At 36.2% G+C, this 20,325-nt stretch overlaps 2 protein-coding genes across 23 annotated transcripts in view; one reads left to right on the top strand and one right to left on the bottom strand.

Moving 5' to 3' along the window:
- AKAP3 (A-kinase anchoring protein 3) overlaps nt 1-18,539 on the top strand; it is a 38,407-nt gene extending 19,868 nt beyond the window's left edge. For 4 of the 6 annotated variants that reach the window (XM_038576525.1, XM_038576526.1, XM_038576523.1 and 1 more), the window contains one exon: nt 13,230-13,587. In XM_038576525.1, coding sequence (XP_038432453.1) covers nt 13,230-13,385 — 156 coding nt within the window. In that variant the 3' untranslated portion in view covers nt 13,386-13,587. Of the gene's footprint in view, nt 1-46; nt 124-13,229; nt 13,588-18,478 lie in introns of those variants that run through there. The other 2 variants (XR_005379756.1, XM_038576527.1) reach the window with 2 other exon arrangements.
- DYRK4 (dual specificity tyrosine phosphorylation regulated kinase 4) overlaps nt 1,758-20,325 on the bottom strand; it is a 63,024-nt gene continuing 44,456 nt past the window's right edge. For 15 of the 17 annotated variants that reach the window (XM_038576528.1, XM_038576535.1, XM_038576532.1 and 12 more), the window contains 4 exons: nt 19,980-20,109; nt 16,063-16,238; nt 15,144-15,388; nt 14,389-14,659 (listed from right to left, as the gene is read on the bottom strand). In XM_038576528.1, the coding sequence (XP_038432456.1) occupies nt 15,156-15,388; nt 16,063-16,238; nt 19,980-20,109 (539 nt within the window). In that variant the 3' untranslated portion in view covers nt 14,389-14,659; nt 15,144-15,155. Of the gene's footprint in view, nt 1,894-14,388; nt 14,660-15,032; nt 15,389-16,062; nt 16,239-19,979; nt 20,110-20,325 lie in introns of those variants that run through there. The other 2 variants (XM_038576530.1, XM_038576529.1) reach the window with 2 other exon arrangements.

Genomic DNA, 20,325 nt, shown 5'->3' with positions numbered 1-20,325 from the left:
GATTCGAGAGATTCAATAATAACATCCCTCTTCCCCTTACTCTAAGTTCTGAATCAACTGAGAAGTAAGACTAAAGAATAAGGCAGATGAGAAATCAACCTATCACTGATATTACTGAAAACGGTAAGTGTGTGCCTTCTAACTCCTTGCTCTTCCCAGTGTAGGCCTTGGAACTGCTTACTGAAGAGAATTGTGCATGTGTCTGGTAAAAGTGGCATATAACTTTACAGGCAGACCTCAAAGGCATTGTGGTCTAGATCGCTGCAATAAAGCAAAGTCAAATTAATTTTTTTGGTTTCCCAGTATACTGTACTATAGTCTACTAAGTGTGCAATAGCATTATTTCAAAGAAAAGGGCATACTTAAATTTAAAAAATGCTTTATTGTGATGAGTACTGGGTGCTATACTATATGTTGGCAAACTGAATTTAAATTTAAAAAATAAAAGATGCAAAAAATAAAAAATAAAAAAAAATAAAAGATGCAAAAGATTAAAAAAATTAAAAATGCTTTTTTGCTAGAAATGCTAACCATCATTTGAGCTATTAGCAAGTATATCACTAGTCAAGATCACTACAACAAATATAATAAGGATGGAAATGTTTGAAATATTTCTAGAATTACCAAAATATGACATACAGAGTGAACAAATGCTGTCAGAAAAATGGCACCAATAGATTTGCTTGGTGCAGGGTTTCACTTTGTAAAAAACGGAGTATCTGCAAAGCACAATCGAGAAAAAACATAATGAAACAAGTATATGAGTTTCAGGTGTACATTATAATTTGATATCTGTACATACTACAAAGTGATCATCACCATAGGTATAGTTACCATCCCTCACCCCACAATTCAGCTCTTTGACCCATTTCACCCACCCCTAACCCAGTTTCCCTCTGGTAACCACCTGTCTGTTCTCTGTATTTGAGTTTGTTTTGTTTTGTTTTTAAGAGTCCACATATAGATGAAATCATACAGTATTTGTCTTTCTCTGTCTGACTCATTTCACTTAGCGTAACTTGTCCACCTTCAAGTTGTCAAAATTTTCTCCTTTTTATGGCTGAGTAGTATTCCATTACACACACACTCACACACAGCCCATACTTTCTTTATCCGTTTATCCATTAAAGGACGTCTTCTCCAACACTTGTTATTTCTTGCCTTTTTTATAATAGTCATTCTGACAAGTGTAAGGTGATATTTTATTGTGGTTTTGATTTGCCTTTTCCTGATAATTAGTAATATTGAACATCTTCCCAACACCTTTTCATGTCCCTGTTGACAATCTGTCTTCTTTCAAAAACTGTCTATTCAGATCTTCTGTCCATTTTTTGTTAGAGTATTTTAAAAATTTATTATTATCGAACATAGTCAACATATAATGTATTAGTTTTGGGTGTACAAGGTAGTAATTTTACAATTCTCAGTGCTCACCATAATAAATGTAGTCAGCACCTTTCACCATATGAGGTTATTACAATGTTATTGACCATACTCTCTATGCTGGACTTTTCATCTCCATGACTTTATAACTAGAACTTTGTACCTTTTATTCTCTTTGACCAATTTTGCCCATCTTCCAGCCTCCTTCCTTCTGGCAACCCCCAGTTTGTTCTCTGTGTTTAATAAGAGTCTTTTTGTTTGTTGTTTATTTATTCATTTGTTTTGTATTTTTAGATTCCACATATAAGTGAAATCATGTAACATTTGTCTTTCTCTGACTTATCTTTTAATTGAGTTGCTTGGTTTTTTGTTGTATGAATTCTTCATATATTTTGGATATTAACCTCTTATCAGATGTGTAATCTGTAAATATCTTCTCTCCATAGGCTGCCTTTTCATTTTGTTGACAGTTTCCATTGCTTTGCAGAGGATTTTTTGTTTGATGTAGTCCTATAAACAAAAAAAACAATTTTTACTTTGGTTTCCCTTGTCTTTGGAGCCAGACTCAAAAATATTTAATCCATTTTGAGTTAATTTTTTATATAGTGTAAGATAGTGGTCTAAGTTCATACTTTTGCATATTGCTATGCAGTTTCTTCAGCACCATATATTGAATAAAACTGTCATTTCCCTATTGCACATTCCAAGCTTCTTTTTGCAAATTAATTAACTATGTATGCTATGTATGTGTGGGTTTATTTCTGATCGATGTATTCTGTTCCATTGATGTTTGTGTCTGTTTTTAGTGGCAATATCATACTTTTTTTGATAAGTATACCTTTGTAGTACAGTTTAAAATCAGGGAGCATGATACAAACAGCCTTGTTTTTTCTTTCTCAAGACTGCTTTGGCTATTTGTGGTTCCATACAAATTTTAGAATTATGTGTTCTAGTTCTGTGAAAAATGCCACTGGGATTTTGATATGAATTGCACTGAATCTGTAGATTGTTTTGGGTAGTATGGACATTTTGACAATGTTAGTTCTTCCAATGCATGAGCATTTTATTTATTTACATTTACATTTATTTGTGTTATCTTCAATTTCTTTTATCAGTGTCTTGTAATTTTCATTTCACAGTTCTTTCACTTTCTTGGTTAAATTTCTTTCTAGATATTTTATTCTTGATACAATTGTAAATGGGATTGTTTTAACTTCCCTTTTTAAAAATAATTTGTTATTATTGTATAAAAACAAAACGGATTTCTGTTTATAGATTTCTTTCCTGTAATTTTACTAAACTCATATATTAATTCTAACAGTTTTTTGGTGGAGTCATTAGGGTTTTATATATATATATGTGTATATATATATATATATATACATATATATATATATATACACATACCATATCATCTGTAATTAGAGACAATTTTACTTCTTCCTTCCTTTCTGATTAGGGTGCCCTTCATTTTTTTTTCTTGCCTAATTTCTGTGGTTAGGACTTCCAATAATATGTTGAATAAAAGTGTAAGAGTAGGCTTCCTTATCTTGTTCCTGATCTTACAGGAAAAGCTTTCAGCTGTTCAGCACTGAGTATGGTATTAGCTGTGGTTTTGTCATAGATAGCTTTCATTATATTGGAGTAGGTTCCTCCTATACCCACTTTGTTGAGTGTTTTTGTCATAAATGGATATTAAATTTTGTCACAGGCTTTTTTCTGCATCTATTGAGATGATCATATAACTTTTAACCTTAAATTTGCTAATGTGGTATATCATATTGATTGATTTGCAAATGTTGAGCGATCCTAGCATCCTAGGAATAAATCCCACTTGAGCACGGTATATGATTCTTTTATTATATTGTTGAATTTGGTTTGCTAATATTTTGTTGAGGATTTTGCATCTGTGTTTATTCGGGATATTGGCTTGTGATTTTAGTTTTTTCTGATGTCCTTGTCTGGTTATGTTATCAGGATAATGCTGGCTATGTTAAGTTGAGTTTGGACGTGTTCTCTCCTCTTCAATTTTTTTGGAAGAATTTGAGAAAGATAGGTAATAAATCTTCCTTAAATGTCTGGTAGAGTTCACCAGTGAAGCCTTCTGGCACTAGACATGTTTTGGGGGAGGTTTTTATTTATTTTTATTTTTTAAAAAAAGATTTTATTTATTTATGAGAGACGCAGAGAGAGAGAGAGAGAAAGAGAGAGAGAGAGAGAGGGAGAGAGGCAGAGACACAGGCAGAGGGAGAAGCAGGCTCCATGCAGGGAGCCAGATGTGGGACTCCATCCTGGGAGTCCAGGACCACACCCTGGGCCTAAGGCGGTGCTAAACCTCTGAGCCACCGGGCTGCCTGGCTTTTAATTATTAACTTAATCTCCTTGCTAGTAATTGGCCTATTTAGAGTTTCTTAATGACTCAGTTTTGAAAGACTGTATGTTTCTAGAAATTTATACATTTCTTCTAGGTTGTCCAATTTGTTGGCATGTGATTTTTCATAGTAGTCTCTTGTGATTCTTTGTGTATCTGTGGTATCAACTGTAACTTCTCCTCTTTCATTTCTGATTTTATTTGAGCTCTCCGTGTGTGTCCTTAGATGAAGTAAATCTCTTACAAACAACAAAGAGATGAGTCTTGTTTTTCTTAACCATTTTGTTGATTATTTTCTATTTTTGTAGATCCTCTCTGTTCCTTTCTTTTTTTTTTAAATTTATTTTTTATTGGTGTTCAATTTACTAACATACAGAATAACCCCCAGTGCCCGTCACCCATTCACTCCCACCCCTTTCTTCTCTTGCTTCCTTCTCTCATGGGTTTAGTGATTTTCTTTAGTGTTATGTTTAGATTTCTTTCACATTACCTTACGTATCTGCTATAGATTTTTGCATTATTGTTGCCATGAGGTTTACATATAACATCCTATTTATACAAAAGCCTATTTTGAGTTGATAGCAAATTTGAGCACATTTTTAAGATTCTATATTTTTACTCCCCACCATATTCTATTTGTTTTTGATGTCCTATTTTACATCTTTTTATTTTGTATGTCCCTTAACTATTACAGTGACAGGTAATTTTGCTACTTTTGTCTTTTAACCTTTATATTAACTTTATTTGTGGTTAATCCACCACTTTTACTTACATTTGCACTTTTCAGTGAGATTTTTACTGTCATATTTCTTTTTTTTTTTTTTGTACTTTTTTATTGGAGTTCGATTTACCAACATATATAGCATAACACCCAGTGCTCATCCCATCAAGTGCCCCCCTCAGTGCCTGTTACCCAGTCACCCCATCCCCTCACCCACCTCCCCTTCGACTACCCCTGGTTCGTTTCCCAGAGTTAGGAGTCTCTCATGTTCTGTCATCCTCTCTGATATTTCCCACTCATTTTCTCTCCTTTCCCCTAGTGCCTTTTGTTTTTAGCTTAAATAATTTCCTTTAAAATTTCTTATAAGGCTAGTTTAGTGTAATGAACTATTTTAGTGTTTGCTTTTCTGGGAAACTATCTTTCCTTCAATTTTGATTGATAACCTTGCAAGGTAGACTCTTCTCAATTGGAAGATTTCATTTTCCTCCAGCACTTTGAATATATCATACCATTCCCTTTTGGCCTGCAAAGATTTTGCTGAAAAATCTACTGTTAGTCTTATGGGGGCTCTCTTCTATTTTCTCTTCTAAGAAAAAAATTTTTTTCTTATTGTTTCAATATTCTCTCTTTAACTTTTGTTTTTTTAAAAGATTATTTATTTGAGAGAAAGAGAATGAGTAAGGGGAAGAGCAGAGGAGAGGGAGAAGCAGACTCCCTGCTGAGCAGGGAGCCCGACATGGAGCTCGAACCTAGGACCCTGGGATCATGACCCAAGCTGAAGGCAGATACTTAAGCAACTGAGCCCATCCAGGCACCCCTTCTCTCTTGAACTATTGACATTTTAGTTATAAATAAAATTATTTCTTTGGTTTCATTTTATGTGGAACTTTCCTTGCTTCCTGGAGCTAGGTGCCTTTCCTTCCCCAAGTTAGTGAAGTTTTTAGCCATTACTTCTTCAAATAAGTTTTCTACTGTTTTCTCTCACTTCTCCTTCTTCTGGGACCCCTATAATGAAGATGTTATCCTGCTTGATGTTTTCCAAAAGTCTCTTAAGATATCCTTGCTTTTTAAAATTCATTTTTCTTTTTGCTGCTCTGATTGGGTCCTTTCCAGTGCTGTCCTCAGAGTTACTAATCATTCTACTTCATTTGATCTTCTGTTGAACAACTCTAGTGTATTTTTCCGTTTAACTATTGAATTCTTCAGCTCCATAACTTTTGTCTGATACTTTCTTATATTTTCCATCTCTTTGTTGAAGTTTTCACTGTGTTTATCCATTCTTCTCCTGAATTTGGTGTGCATCTTTATGACCACTACTTTGAACTCTTTATCTCTATTTTACTAAGATCTCTTTCTGAGATTTTGTCTTATTCTTTCATTTGGAACATATTCCTCTGTCTTCTCATTTTGTGTGACTTCTCTGTGTTTGTTTTAAGTATTAGGTGAAATGGATCTTTTCCAGTCTCGCATGAGTGGCCTTATGTAGGAAATGAAACTTATTATTCAAATTGCCCTAGCTTTTGGTTATTTCTTGGACCTTAGTGATTTTCTTGTTTAAAAAAATTGTTAATTTAAATTCAATTTAATTAACATATACTATATTGTTAGTTTCCGAGGTAGAATTTAGTGATTCATCAGTTGCATATAACACCCAGTGCTCATTACTTCAAGTGCCCTCCTTAATGCCCATCACCCAATTATCCCATCTTCCCACCCACCTCCCTTCCAGCAACCCTTAGTTTGTTTCCTATAGTTAAGGGTCTCTTATGGCTGTTTTCCTCACTCTGTTTTTATCTTATTTTATTTTTCCTTCTCTTCCTCTATGTTCATCTGTTTTGTTTCTTAAATTCCACATATGAGTGAAATCATATGGTATTTGTCTTTCTCTGACTTATTTCACTTAGCATAATACTCTCTAGTTCCATCCACACGTTACAAATGGCAAAATTTCATTCTTTTTGATGAATATATATTATATATTTTATATTTTTCATATATATACATATGATATGTATATATAATATCTTCTTTACCCATCATCTGTCAATGGACATCTGGGCTCTTTCCACATTTTGGCTACTATGGACATTGCTGCTATAAACATTGGAGTGTATATGCCCCTTCAAATCACTATGTTTCTATCCCTGGTAGTACAATTGCTGGGTCATAGGGTAGTTCTATTTTTAACTTTTTTGAGGAACCTCCATACTGTTTTCTACAGTGGCTGCACTAGTTTGCATTCCAACCAACTGTACAAGAGGATTCCCCTTTCTCTGCATCCTCACCAACATCCACTGTTTCCTGAGTTGTTCATTTTAGCCATTCTGACCAGTGTGAGGTGGTGCCTCATTGTGGTTTTGATTTGTAGCTTGATTTGTTCTTAATAAGTCCCAGTTATTGACCTATTTGGTGTGCCAAATCCTGTCACTGTAAGGGAGGGATCTCAGTGCCGAGTTTCAGGTTAATTGTAGGCCAGATCCTCAGGCAGCAACTTTTAAGGTACATCACAATTGTGATCCCTGATGACTTCCAGACCAGGATATGTGGAGGTATTCCTAGATAACAGTTGCAAAAGTCATATATTTAGACACATGCATAAGCTCCTTTTTAGGAAGTATCAAAAAACTGTGGCAAAGCCAAGGGACTGTACAAATTTGTTGTCTCTCTCCCCATGTTCCTTGGGGTGCCTCTGTAACCTCTGCATGTGTGGCAAGCCTGAAGCTTGCACCTCAGACTGAAGCTCCAGGACAAGAATATAGGCCTTTTCCTCAGGAAGACTGGAGTGTGTTTCAGTATGCTGTCTGTGCAGTGATATGGGGTGGAAGCCTGCCAAAGACTGTCTCAAAGATTGCTTCAGACCCATAAGACCCAGAAATGCAATTCCCTTTGGCCACCAGAGCCAGGTACTCAAAGAGCATCCCCTGTGTGGTTTGTGCCTGCCCACTGGCTGTGGCATGGTGAGCTGTGGCTGCAGTGTTCAAGAACAGGGTGCTTCCCCTTGAGATAGCAGGCTGGGAGGTGGTGTAAAAATTGCCATCTACCAGTACTGGCACCAACAGGCAAAAGGAAAACACAAAAATAGCTCCTTTCAATGCCTTCATCCCCAGAGAAAGTCCCAGCAGATTTCTGCCTCTCTGGCAATTGAATAAATGAGTCTCCTTTGCATATAGTCTAGGAGCCTTTCAAACTGTTGCTTTTGTGCTGGGTTCCAGGATGAGTGGGTTTGTGTGTAAACCCTTTAAAAACAGATTTTTTATTCCCTATACAGCCTTTTGGTTCTCCTGGAAGTAAACCCCATTGGTTTTTAAGACCAGACACTTTGGGAACTTATCTCTCTGTTAGAGTTCATAAGGGCTGGGGTGCCTGATAGGCACAGACCCCTCATTCCCCAGGGACAAGCTCCATTTTATGTGATTCCTCCTGATTGTAGATCCCTGTGCCTACAGTTGGGTTTCTTGCTCAACCATGTCTCTGCTTCTCCTACCCTACTTGATATGGCTCTTTTATTCTTTCTTGTGGAAGCACTGTTCAGCTAGCTTTTGGGTCCTTTTCAGAGAGAATTGTTCCATATGTAGCTTTAGATTTGTTGTGTTTGTGGGAGGAGATGAGTTCAGGATCCTTTTATGTTGTCATTTTGAATCCTCCTCTGAAAGGAAATTTTGAGGCTGGAAAGCATGAGTGTTTATGCAAGTTGCTGCTTCAAGGTAATGTAGAGGAATTAAAAAAGCGAGCATCCCTATAAAACACACACACACACACACACACACAGAGGACTTTTGATGATTTCATCTCAATTGAGAGAAATGGAATAGCACCAATTAAGTAGTAAGCATGGCACGAAAAGCTAGAATTATTTATAAAAATAATTAATCCTCATAGAAACCAGAGGATATGGAAGAAGAGAGTTTCTCTGTTTAATAAGTGGTATTAGTAGTAACCCTTATATAACTGAGTTACTTGGTTTATCTGAGGCCTGGGAAGACACAGGATTGTATAATATCCAGATAAGGCTATACTAAACAAGAAACTGTATGATTTTGACTTGCTACTCAAAGTGGATCTGTGAACCAACAGCATTGGCACCACCTGGGAGCTTGTTATAAGTACAGAATCTCAAGCCACACTCACACTCTACTGATTTAGAAACTCAAGCAAAATCCCCAGGTCATATGTGTGCACATTTAAGTTTGAGCCAGAAGACAGAGCATGGTGTTCCGATCTGAGATACATCCCTGAGTTCTTGGCAAGTTCTGTCTCTTTACAGTTTTCCCAGTCTGTAAGACAACTATTTTGGGACATAACAATTAACAGAGGGGAGCTATTTTCACAAAAGCTTTAAACTGATGGAAAACAATCTAAAAAGCATAGGTTTCATGTGTATAATGTGTGAAATGCTTTTGTTCCATAGCCAGCTTTTAAGTTAAACCCAACATACATAACATACATAATACATTTTGGTTTTATATTATTTTTAATTAAAATATTTATAATATACTTATCCAAAATGAAGGTAACATACTTGCATTACACACACACACACACATACATCTTTGCCCACTGTAAAGATAATGATCATCTAAAAGAATGGTTAACAGCACATCCAAATTTTAACTAATGAGTAGATTGCATTGAATATTAGTATATTTTTAATAAAATTTGGATGAAGTATACATCAAAGAAACTACCTAAAAATGATCTGAGATTTTTTTGGAAAGATATTTAATTAATATATGGAAATACTCTCATGCTGATGCAGTAACTCTGGAATGCCCACGAACCTAGTTCCTTTAAACAAATTTGTATACATATTTGAATAGATAATATGTGCATAGTACTAAATCAAAAGGCACAAAAAGCATAGATAAAATTAAGGTTTTTTTCTATCCTTATCTCCCATCCCATTTCCTTCCCTGAAGAAAATCTTTCTGAGCAATTTCTTCTTTATCCTTCCAGAAGTACATATGTATACAGACGCAAATACTTAGAGGTATATATCTTTTTCTTTAAGTCACAAATGTTAGTACCATATATATATTCTTTTCTGCAGCATATTTAGCTGCCACATTCTTTTTTAGTGGCTACATATTATTGTATAAAGATGCTGTATTCAACCACTCTCCTACGTATGGACATTTCAGTTGCTAATATTTTGTTCAAATGCAATGCTGAATGCACAGGTCTAAACATCTCTGTATGTGCTGAATGCCTAGGAAAAACATTTCAAGATGTCTTTGAAAAATGTATTGTATATTAGATATATATTTCCAAGTTGCCTTCCATAGAGCATGCATCAATTTGCACACCTATTAAAACAATAGGAGAGTGCCCATTTCCCATGCTTTATCCAATAGTGAGTGCCAAACTTTTGATCTTTGCTGAATGTTACCTTGCTTTGCACTTGTCTTATTAGGAATGAAGGTACATATCTTTTGTTATGTTTAAGAACCACTTGAATTTCCTTTTTTATGGATGAATTGTGTATAACCTCTGCCTATTTCTCTACTGGATTGCTAGTCTTTTTCTTATTGACCTGTAAGAGTTTTCATATATGTAAGAAAATTAGCCTTTATGATATTAAATACAATTTTTTGTCATCTGTCTTTTGATTGGTTTTTTCTTTCTTTTTGCCATATAGAATTTTTAAAATGCTTATGTAGTCAGATCTAAGTAACTTTTCAAGTTTTTTTCCTGGATTATGTGTCATATTTTGGAAGTCATTCTACACAACAACGTATTAACAAAACTTACCCATGTTTTCTTCTAGTTCTTTTGATTTTTTTAAAAATATTTAAGACTTTGATCCATTTTCAAATCATTTTTATACAAGGTATGAGGTAGGGATGCAGTCTCTCTCTCTCTCTCTCTTTTTTTTTTTTCCAGAAGCCTACCTGCCTTTGGTTCTTTTCTTGAATTTTCTGTTCTGTTCCATTGAATTGTCAACTCTTACTATTTTAATAGCATACTGTTTTCATTATTGTTATTCTGTAACGTGTTTTAATATCTGATAAGACCAGGGACTGCTTATTTTTCTATCTCAGAACTTTCTAGGGTACATTTCTGTTTCTGTCCCCCAGCCACAAGTAACCACTTACCTGTTTCCTATCATTATAGATTTACCTGTCATTTTTTATGACAGAGCCATAAAATATGTAGTCTTTTATATCTGGCTCTTCACATTTAGCACAATACTTTTGAGGTTTATCCATGTTGTAGTATTTATCAGTTCATTTCTTTTTATTGCTGAATAGTATTTCAAGAAATGGATATATTGCATTTTGTTTATCCATTCACTGGCTGATGGGATTGTTTTCACTTTTTTGCTATTAAGAATAATGCCACTGTGAATATTCACATACAAGTCTTTGTGTGGACATATGTTCTCATTTCTCTTGGGTAACAAGGAGTGGGATTTCTACCTCTTAAATAAGTATAATTCTTAAGAAACTGCCAAATTGTTTTCCAAGATGACTGTACCATTTTACATTTCCACCAGCAATTTATGTGGGTTTTGGTTTCTCCACATTCTTATCATTATTCTTAACTTTCTTCTTAACTTTCCAGAGTCTATGTAGAATCAGTAGTTACCACTTAAACTGTGGGGTCTCACTACTTATGAGACCCTTATGTTGTAGTTAGTTATTTTATATAATCTGCATATATTGGAAAAATCTTTAGACAGTGTTTTTTTGCTCTCAAACAGCTGTACATCATTTAATTTTGTTTCACTTTATTGTGCTTTGCAGATATTGTGTTCTTTACAAACTTGAAGGTTTGTGGCAACCTTATGTCAGTCAAGCAAGTCCATTGGCACCATTTTTCCAACAGCACATGCTCATTCCATATCTCTGTCAACTTGGGTAATTCTCACAATATTTAAAAGATTTTCATTATTTGTTATGGTGATCTGTAATCAGCAATTAAAATTCACTGGAAACTCCAATGATGGTTGGCATATTCTAGCAATAAATTATTTTAAAATTATGTACATTGTTTTTTAGACATATGCTATTGCACACTTAATAGTGTAAACATAATTTTTATATGCATTGGGAAACCAAAAAATTTGACTCTCCTTATTGTGATATCACTTTATTGTGGTAGTCTTGAACTGAACCCACAATATCTTCAAGGTATGCCTGTATTTTAAAGAACAGAGAAAAATAATTTATTGTTTATATTGAGATTTTTGCTGTTTCTTTTGTTCTTCATTTATTCCTGATGTTTCCAGCTTCCTTCTGATATCATTTTCCTTCTGTCTAAAGAATCAGAACATATTTTTCTGGCAGTGATATTACATCTTTTAGCTTTCTTTAATCTGAAAAACATTTTGGACCTTATTCCTGAAGTATGATTTTTAATACAGGATTCTGACTGGGCAGTTCTTTTTAGTGCTTAGAAGTACTCTGCCATTTTTTTCTGACCTCTACGATTTCTGACCAGAAGTCTGCTATCATTTGCATTGTTCTCTTGTAAATAATGTGGCCTGTTTTTATATTTTTTCTTTCTCTTTAATTTTTAGCAATTTGATTATGACAGATTCTAAAGTGAATTTCTTTGGGTTTATCTTATTTTAGATGAGTTTTTTTGATTTGTCAGTTATATCTTATGGCAAATTGGGTAAACTTTCATCCATTATTTCTTCAAGCATTTCTTTTGCACCACCCTTTTCTCCTCTCCTGGGATTCTAATGACATAAATGTAAGATCTTCAGTGTTGTTCCATATGCCCCTGAGCACTCTTGATTTTTTCAAAAATTTTTTCAGATTTTTTCTTAATTTTTTAATTGAAGATAGTTTAATCTATCATCTTATGTTGTTGTTTAATGTGGGTTTTTTTTTTCTATGAATCGGTCTTTAAGTTCACTGACTTCCCTCATCTTCATTCTGATAGCCCATCCAATAAGTTTTCATTTGGATTTTGTATTTTTTAGTGCTAAAATTTTCATTTGGTTCTTCTTTATATCTTCTCTTTGTTAAGACTTAGTCCTTCCATTTGTTTTAAGAACACCCATATGTACTTTAGTCTCTTTCATGGAAATCCCCCCTTTTGTAAAAGCTCCTGAGATTTGACCTGTTTATTTTCCTTTTGACTCTCAGAGAGTCAGGTGCAGAATACACAAAATAAAAATCTGGTTACTTAGATGAGTGGCAATGTACTGTGTTCATATGGTTAGAATGATTGCTTTGGCTGATTTTTCTCATTTTGAGCTTGGGTTCAGAGCCCTAGGCATGCATGTTGCCATGGCTAATTTCTAGCACTGTATACTGATAAGTCTTGCCACCTCTCTGGGCTGCATCTCCACAGGGGTTGGATGGGTCTCTGAGCTACTTTCCTGCTCTAGCATTCTAGGCTCTCTGTTCTGTGAAGCATGGAAAGCACCATGTGTATTTGTTCTCTGGCTATTTTCTCCTTGCCCTTGTTTGGCCATAGGACAATATTGAAGACTGTTTTGTGACATTACAGTGAACTTGGGAATTTTAGAATTCTTAGAAAACAGGATCACCATTGACCACTGGAAACAGCAAGATTTAGTCTTAGTGCAAAATTGTATGTTCCATATGATGGAACTCTCTTCTGTCAGCCAGGCTTCATATTTTGCAGTTATGGAAGTTTTTTCAGCATCTAATTGGAGCCTCTTTAAACTGCAGTTTTCCAAGGTCTGCCCAGCGTCTTTGTCCTAGCCTTGGCAGGCCCTTTCTGGTCTGCTCTGGGATGCTTTGCCTCTCCACTACTGCTTTTCTTTCCTTTCCACAGCTACTTCAGCTCTCAGCTGCTGCTGTGGACAAAGGACGCAGTGTAGGTGAGGTCCTGCAGTCAGTGCTGCGCTATGAGAAGGAGCGACAGCTGGATGAGGCGGTGGGAAATGTTACACGGCTGCAGCTGCTGGACTGGCTGATGGTGAACCTGTGATTGGCGCCCACCCACTGATTTCCCCTCTTCCCCTCCCTTCTGACTTCCACAGCTCCCCTCTCCATATCCTTACAGAGCCCTAACATTATCTTCATACCACTCACATCAAAGACATGTCATCTTATGCTAGTCACTGGATTTTTCAGATTTTCCTGTCCATGCAAGCAAGGACACAAAATTAAAAAAATTACAATTAAAGGGCTCCAGGTGTTTTGTTTTCTTGGGATCCAATGGGTAAAGAAATGTCAGGAATTAAAAGAATCAGATGGATAGCAGAAGAAAAATAGTGCTAGACTGAGAGGCTCTGGCTAATGTCATTCATCCTGTTTCTATGTATCCCATCTTTGCCATAACTTGAAGATCCCCTGCCTTAAAGTATTCCTAAGGATAAGAAGCCATGATTTATTTTAGCTTTTATAACCATGAAAATCACTCTAGTGGTATTGAGGACTTGGCTTCTTTTCCTGTCTCTCTAGAGCTGCAGAAAATTGTCTTCCTCACCTTTATCCATGATTAAAGATAGTTGGTGTTAAAAAAGGTCCAGAAGACCTGAGTTCTGTGCCAGTTCTGTACTTTACTGGCTATAGGACCTGGGACAAGTCACCTGTTATGACACTTCTCTGATTTAACTCTGATTTAATGTCCATATCACCCCACTTTAGAGACATTTTCTGTTCTTATTCTGACCTTTCTGTGGAATTTTTTATTTTTTATGTTTCTAGAGACTTTTATCCTTTGGTTTCTAATTTTTTCATTTTTTCCATCTCCTTGGGGCTTTACTTAACTCTGTTAACCCCTGGCATATTTATCTTTGCTACTTTCTTTTGACCTTCTGCTATCCTCATTCTCTTTCACCTTTCCTGGGTGATCTTATCCAAACCCACTGCTTCAATTATCTGGTGTCTCCCTTCATGGAATATTACACAGTGACTAAGATGAAAACTATAAAGCCAGGTATATTTTCCATGTTGTTTTTGAGGTTATGATCTTAAGAAGTTTCTTGTAAAATTGTATCTGTTTTATAATTACAATCATATAGACAAGGACTAGAAAGCCAAACAAAGGAGATTTTGAGGATGGTGGATGAGTGAATATATCCTGTTGTTTATTCAATTTCCCTTCCTTTGAGAAATACTCTGTCCTCTACTTCATGGTCCTAGACGAGCATCAGTTAGGTGCTACCATGGAGTCCAGTCATTTCTGAGACTTTCCTGCAAGCACTGCATCTTTTGACTGGATTATGGTGGTCACTTTAACTTCTGGGAAGAGCTTGTCTTTAGAATAAAAACCACAAAAAGAAGCAATGCTGATAAGTAGAGGGATTCTGAGCCCTATGACCTTGTCTGAATGTTTAGACTACAGTGCTTGAAATTATACCTACCCCTCCTGATTCCCCAATTATATAAACTAGAAGCAACAAACTGAATTCAAACTAGTTTTTCATTTTCATTTTCAAACAAGAATCCTAACAGATTAGCTGTCTTGGGGGGAAAGAAAAAAATTATTTAAAGTTCTATCAGTGATGCTATAACATTAAGTACATACACACATATCATTTCATCTGGTTGAGGGCATAAGGAGGGAGTGTAGGTGCAAGAACATTCTCCCATCCCTCATAATAGGAATCATGCTAACTAGCTATGTGAATAGAGTTTTTTTAAACAAACCTTTATGCATTAAAAAACAACAATCTGAAATATTGTACAATATAAGTGCTGTCTCTAATACAAATCACTGGTGGAAAGCAACATGACACACCTTCAGCAAAGGTCATACAATAGGTGGTAAAATATTCATGTTCTTGGGTGAGGAGTTTTTACTTTGTTTTCCTGGGGAGGTCTTGGACTCCTCTGGTCCAACAACTGCCTCTGGCTTTCTGGAAGTTTCTGTTAGTTGAGGCAGCTGGACAACTTCAGCTGCATGCTGCAGAGAGCTCCACTGATCACCCGAATTCTGAACCTGCTTAGCAGTGACACTGCTTGTCTCTTCTTTGATGATCACCTCTGCCAAAGGAGAGAAAAGACAAAAGGAGCAAGTATTTGAATGTGAATTACATTCTGTCCATTAGACTATAAATCATTTTGGGAAAATCCTGGTCGTAATGATATAAAAACAATATGTAAAACACATAGAATTAAGCACATTTATTAATTTCTTTGATCCTTTCCTTAACCATAGAGAATAGGCATGATTCTCATTCTCACAAATGAAAAAACTGAGATAGAGAGGTTAACTAAAGTGCCCAAGGGTGGTAAATAGTACAGCCAGAATTTAATCCCAAGTAACTGACCCTAGTGACCATGTACATAACCCATGAGGTTATATTGCATATAAAAGATATGTGCATAATGCCATAATCTGTCTGATAAAAATTCAAAAGGTAATTATAGGCCAGGCAGAGGAGGACACAGTGAAAGAAAAGGAAAGGAGGAGAAAAGGAATTAAAGACAGGAGAAGCATGGAAAATCCTAATGATAAGAAGGCAAGAAAGAAACAAACTCAGCTAGAAGCAAGTCTCTTGAAAGAGGTTAAATCTCAAAAGTGAGAAATGGCAGGCTAGTAGTGATACAGTCAGAATGATTATCCAAAGTTGAGTTCAGAGACATTGACATGAATCCTCCAGAAATACTCAAGCCCTGGACTAGGGGAAGAAGACTGGCTATTTGAGGGGCTGTACCTTTTATGCCTAAGCGATGATGCCCTTGAACCTTGTCCTTCTGAGCCTCAGAGGGGAGACAGAGACTGGGTTTCCTCAGGGTCTGGGGCCTGTACCGTGGTTTGAGATTCCGTGGCTCATGAATCCAAGCATGCTTGAGAGCCTGGTCAGGGGTCATGCGAAGAGAAGGTTCCCATCTATATACCAACAAAGCCCAGCACAGGTTATTGTTTCACTTCCCTTTCTAAGGTTGAAAACATTTAAAAAGACCCCAATAAAGAACCTAATAAATAAGATATAACAAAAATAATTCTTTCTTAATGAACCCATTTAAACTGTGTTATAACTCAAAGATATCATCATAGAACAGAGATTACAACATATAAAAGTACCTGAAATTTGCTTGACAAAGCAAGGAATATATTAGAGCCTGAGTCTTCCAGAGTTCCTAGAAACTCCCTTAGAAGAAATATTATAGAAAATCTTAACCACGGGGACTTAAGAGTTTACTAAGTAACTTAGTAAGCTAAGATCAAAGCAAAGAGATGCTTAATTTCAAGTTCCAAACTACAAAATCTGGGCCTTCAAATATATCAGACACAACATTACAGAGTGCTAGAATATTAATGAGGAGATTTGGATATAATCCAGCCAAACATTGAATGTAGTAACAAAAGGCATCTGACAGAATTTTCAACATGGAATCATCGTGCCATTCTTGAGTATTTTTAGTGACAAAGCACTTACTCACAGAGTTAGCTATTCCAGTATTGATAAAACCAATTCTTTAAAAGTTCTTCATTTTTATTGATCCAAAATTCACACTTCCCAGGACCTTTAAACTAATAACTTAAACCCAGGTTCTAATTTTACCCATTAACATTACAGTGTCCCCCCTTATCTGTGGGGTAATGCATTCTACCCCTAGTGTATGCACGAAACCACAGATAGTACAAAACTCTAGATATACTATGTTTTTTCCTATACATACCTATGATAAAACTTAAATTCTAATTTGGGTGCAATAAGAGATTCACAATGATAATAATGGAATAGAACAATTATAACATTATACTGTAATAAAAACTATGTGAATATGGTCTCTTCTCAAAATATCTTCTAGCTGTCCTCACCCTTCTTACGATGTGAGATGATGATAAAATGCCTATGTGATGAGATGAACTGAGGTGAATGACAATGATGTAGTACTAGGCTAATATTACTAGTAGTCACCTGCTTCTGGACTGTGGTTGACCACAGGTAACTGAAACTGCAGAAAGTGAAAACATAATCTCTTATGTCACAATCCTTTCACTATCTGAAAACATTTACATTACTACTAACTGTTGGTTATATATTAGAGTTGTCATCTTCTTAGATAGAAAATTTCAGCTTATTGTCCATCATGCTGAGAATAGCTTCTAACTGCTGGTAGATGACACTAATATTCTAGATTTATAAGATCATAAACAACTCGAGTTCCCAGTTCTGTTTCAAATGAATCGCTGCTAAACTATAACTCCACTCTCCTGAATTTCTAAAGTTAGCCTATAAAAGCTAGACATAGAGTTAAAAATAGACCTGCCCTACGACCCAGCAATTGCACTGTTGGGGATTTACCCCAAAGATTCAGATGCAATGAAACGCCGGGACACCTGCACCCCGATGTTTCCAGCAGCAATGTCCACAATAGCCAAACTGTGGAAGGAGCCTCGGTGTCCATCGAAAGATGAAAGGGTAAAGAAGATGTGGTTTATGTATACAATGGAATATTACTCAGCCATTAGAAACGACAAATACCCACCATTTGCTTCAAAGTGGATGGAACTGGAGGGTATTATGCTGAGTGAAGTAAGTCAATCGGAGAAGGACAAACAGTGTATGTTCTCATTCATTTGGGGAATATAAATAATAGTGAAAGGGAATATAGGGGAAGGGAGAAGAAATGTGTGGGAAATATCAGAAAGGGAGACAGAAAGTAAAGACTGTTAACTCTGGGAAACGAACTAGGGGTGGTGGAAGGGGAGGAGGGCGGGGGGTGGGGGTGAGTGGGTGACGGGCACTGAGGGGGACACTTGACGGGATGAGCACTGGGTGTTATTCTGTATGTTGGTAAATTGAACACCAATAAAAAAAATTAAAAGAATTTAAAAAAAAATAAAACAAAATATTAGTTTTTACTGGGTAAAAAAAAAAAAAGCTAGACATAGGACTTTATATTTACCCCTATTAAATTTGACTCAAAACATTTAGTCTGTCATTCCAAAAATCTGCTAATTAGCAAAAAAAAAAAAAAAAAAAAAAAAAGGAATGATAAGATAATAGGCCCCAATAACTTATCTCTTGCAACTTGTGAGCAACCAGCCCTTTACTCTAAAAAAGAAAAATATTGAGACGCCTGGTTGACTCAGCAATTGAGCATCTGCTTTCTGCTTAGGGCATGATCCTGGAATCCTGGAATCAAGTCCCACATTGAGGTCCCTGCGAGGAGTCTGCTTCTCTCTCTGCCTATGACTCTGCCTTTCTCCATGTGTCTCCATGAATGAATGAATGAATGAATGAATGAATGAATGAATGAATAAATAAATAATCTTTTTTTAAAAAGATATTTCTTTCTTGGTTCTGCACTCTGTTCTGGATGGTTGGGGTTTCTGGATATAACTCAGTCTCAGTAGTGAGTTTCTGTCATTTGTTAATGCAAATTCATTCTATAGTCTCAGCAAAAGTAGGGATGGAGACAATGGTGGAATATAGGATCTTTCTCTAGCTCCATTTTTCAGTTGAGTAGCATGACTCTCTAACTGGGGAAAATTTCCAGCAGTGCATGATGGCCTATCCGCTCAGCTATTACCTAAATTCCCAGAGTGCATGAATATGAGAGGAATATTTTGCTGAAACTACTCCATCCCACTGGAAGAATGAGACAACATAAACATATGGTCTCTAAAAATACTCAAAAATTATAGAACTAATATAGCTAAAAGCCACCTTAGGAATACTTCATTATATAGAAAAAGAAACTGAGGCCCAAAGAGACACAATGATATCAAATATCATGCGACTAATCTATTTGCCATTTAGTGGAGACACACTTGCAAAACCCCTTTTAAAATAATAAAAGCTAACATTTTTTAAACACTAGGTATTGTTCTGAATGCTTTATGTTCTGTTCCTTTTTAAACTGTGACTTGACCAAAGTACAGAACTTAATTTCTAAGCATATAGATTCTAAAAAGCTGTACATAATAAATGGTTAATGGAGCATTCTTTACTTTAGGCTATAAATCCTAGGGGAATGGGAGGGACCCAGAAGCCATATGCTGGGTGTTTATGCAAACAGTTACAACATGCAAGAGGCTGACCTCAGTTCATGAAGCAGAAGCTATTTAGAACTGGCCTACAACCTTGCTGCCAGGGTTTGAGGACAGGAAGGCAAGCTCTACCCACACACTAATCTAAGGCAAGTCATTGAGCCTCAGCTTCCACATCTCAAAATGGAGCAAATAATCTGCCCTGCTAATTAATCACATAGGAAGGGAAGAGAAAAGTCAGTCAGATGAAGGGAAAGCATTCTACAGACTCTCAAGCACTATGGTCAGTATTTATTTTATTATTTTTATAACGTTGTTCTGGCCCCAGACTTTCACCAGCAAACATGAGGAAAAATACAGTATTTAAGAGGAAACCCAGAGGGGTACCTGGGTGGCTCAGTTGTTTAAGTGTCTGCCCTCAGCTCAGGTCATGATCTTGGGGTCCTGGGCTCGAACCCTATGTCAGGCTCCCTGCTCAGTGAGGAGCCTGCTTCTCCTTCTCCCTCTGCCTGCCACTCTCCCTGCTTGTGCTCTCTCTCGCTTGCTCTCTCTCTCTCTCTCAAATAAATAAATCTTAAAAAGAAAAATAAAAGGAAACCTGAGGCAAAGACACCCCTGCAAACTCACACCAAACACCTTCTGAGAAAGTCCAGGAAGCTGGTGTCATAGGTTTTCAGCACCATCGTGAGATCCTTGGAATCCGGGTATCTTTTTTTCCCCCTGTTGTTGGTCATATTTTTAGGAAAACCTTTGGAATCTTTAGAGATACAATAATTCTGTGTTTAGTTCCAGGTGTTATACATTGGTTATATCATAGCTGTTCATTCAACCACGTTGCTTCTTGGAGTGGTCTTTGCAGCTCTAGCTCTGTCTTATATTACCCACCTCCCACACAAAGGAACATGTTCCTCAGTCTCAGTCAGATGGAAAGAATCACATGTAGATTACCCAATGAATGCAATTAACCTTTACA

This window comes from Canis lupus, chromosome 27, assembly GCF_011100685.1.
Source record: "Canis lupus familiaris isolate Mischka breed German Shepherd chromosome 27, alternate assembly UU_Cfam_GSD_1.0, whole genome shotgun sequence".
Taxonomy (NCBI): domain Eukaryota; kingdom Metazoa; phylum Chordata; class Mammalia; order Carnivora; family Canidae; genus Canis; species Canis lupus.
This window is presented reverse-complemented; position numbering and strand designations above follow the sequence as displayed.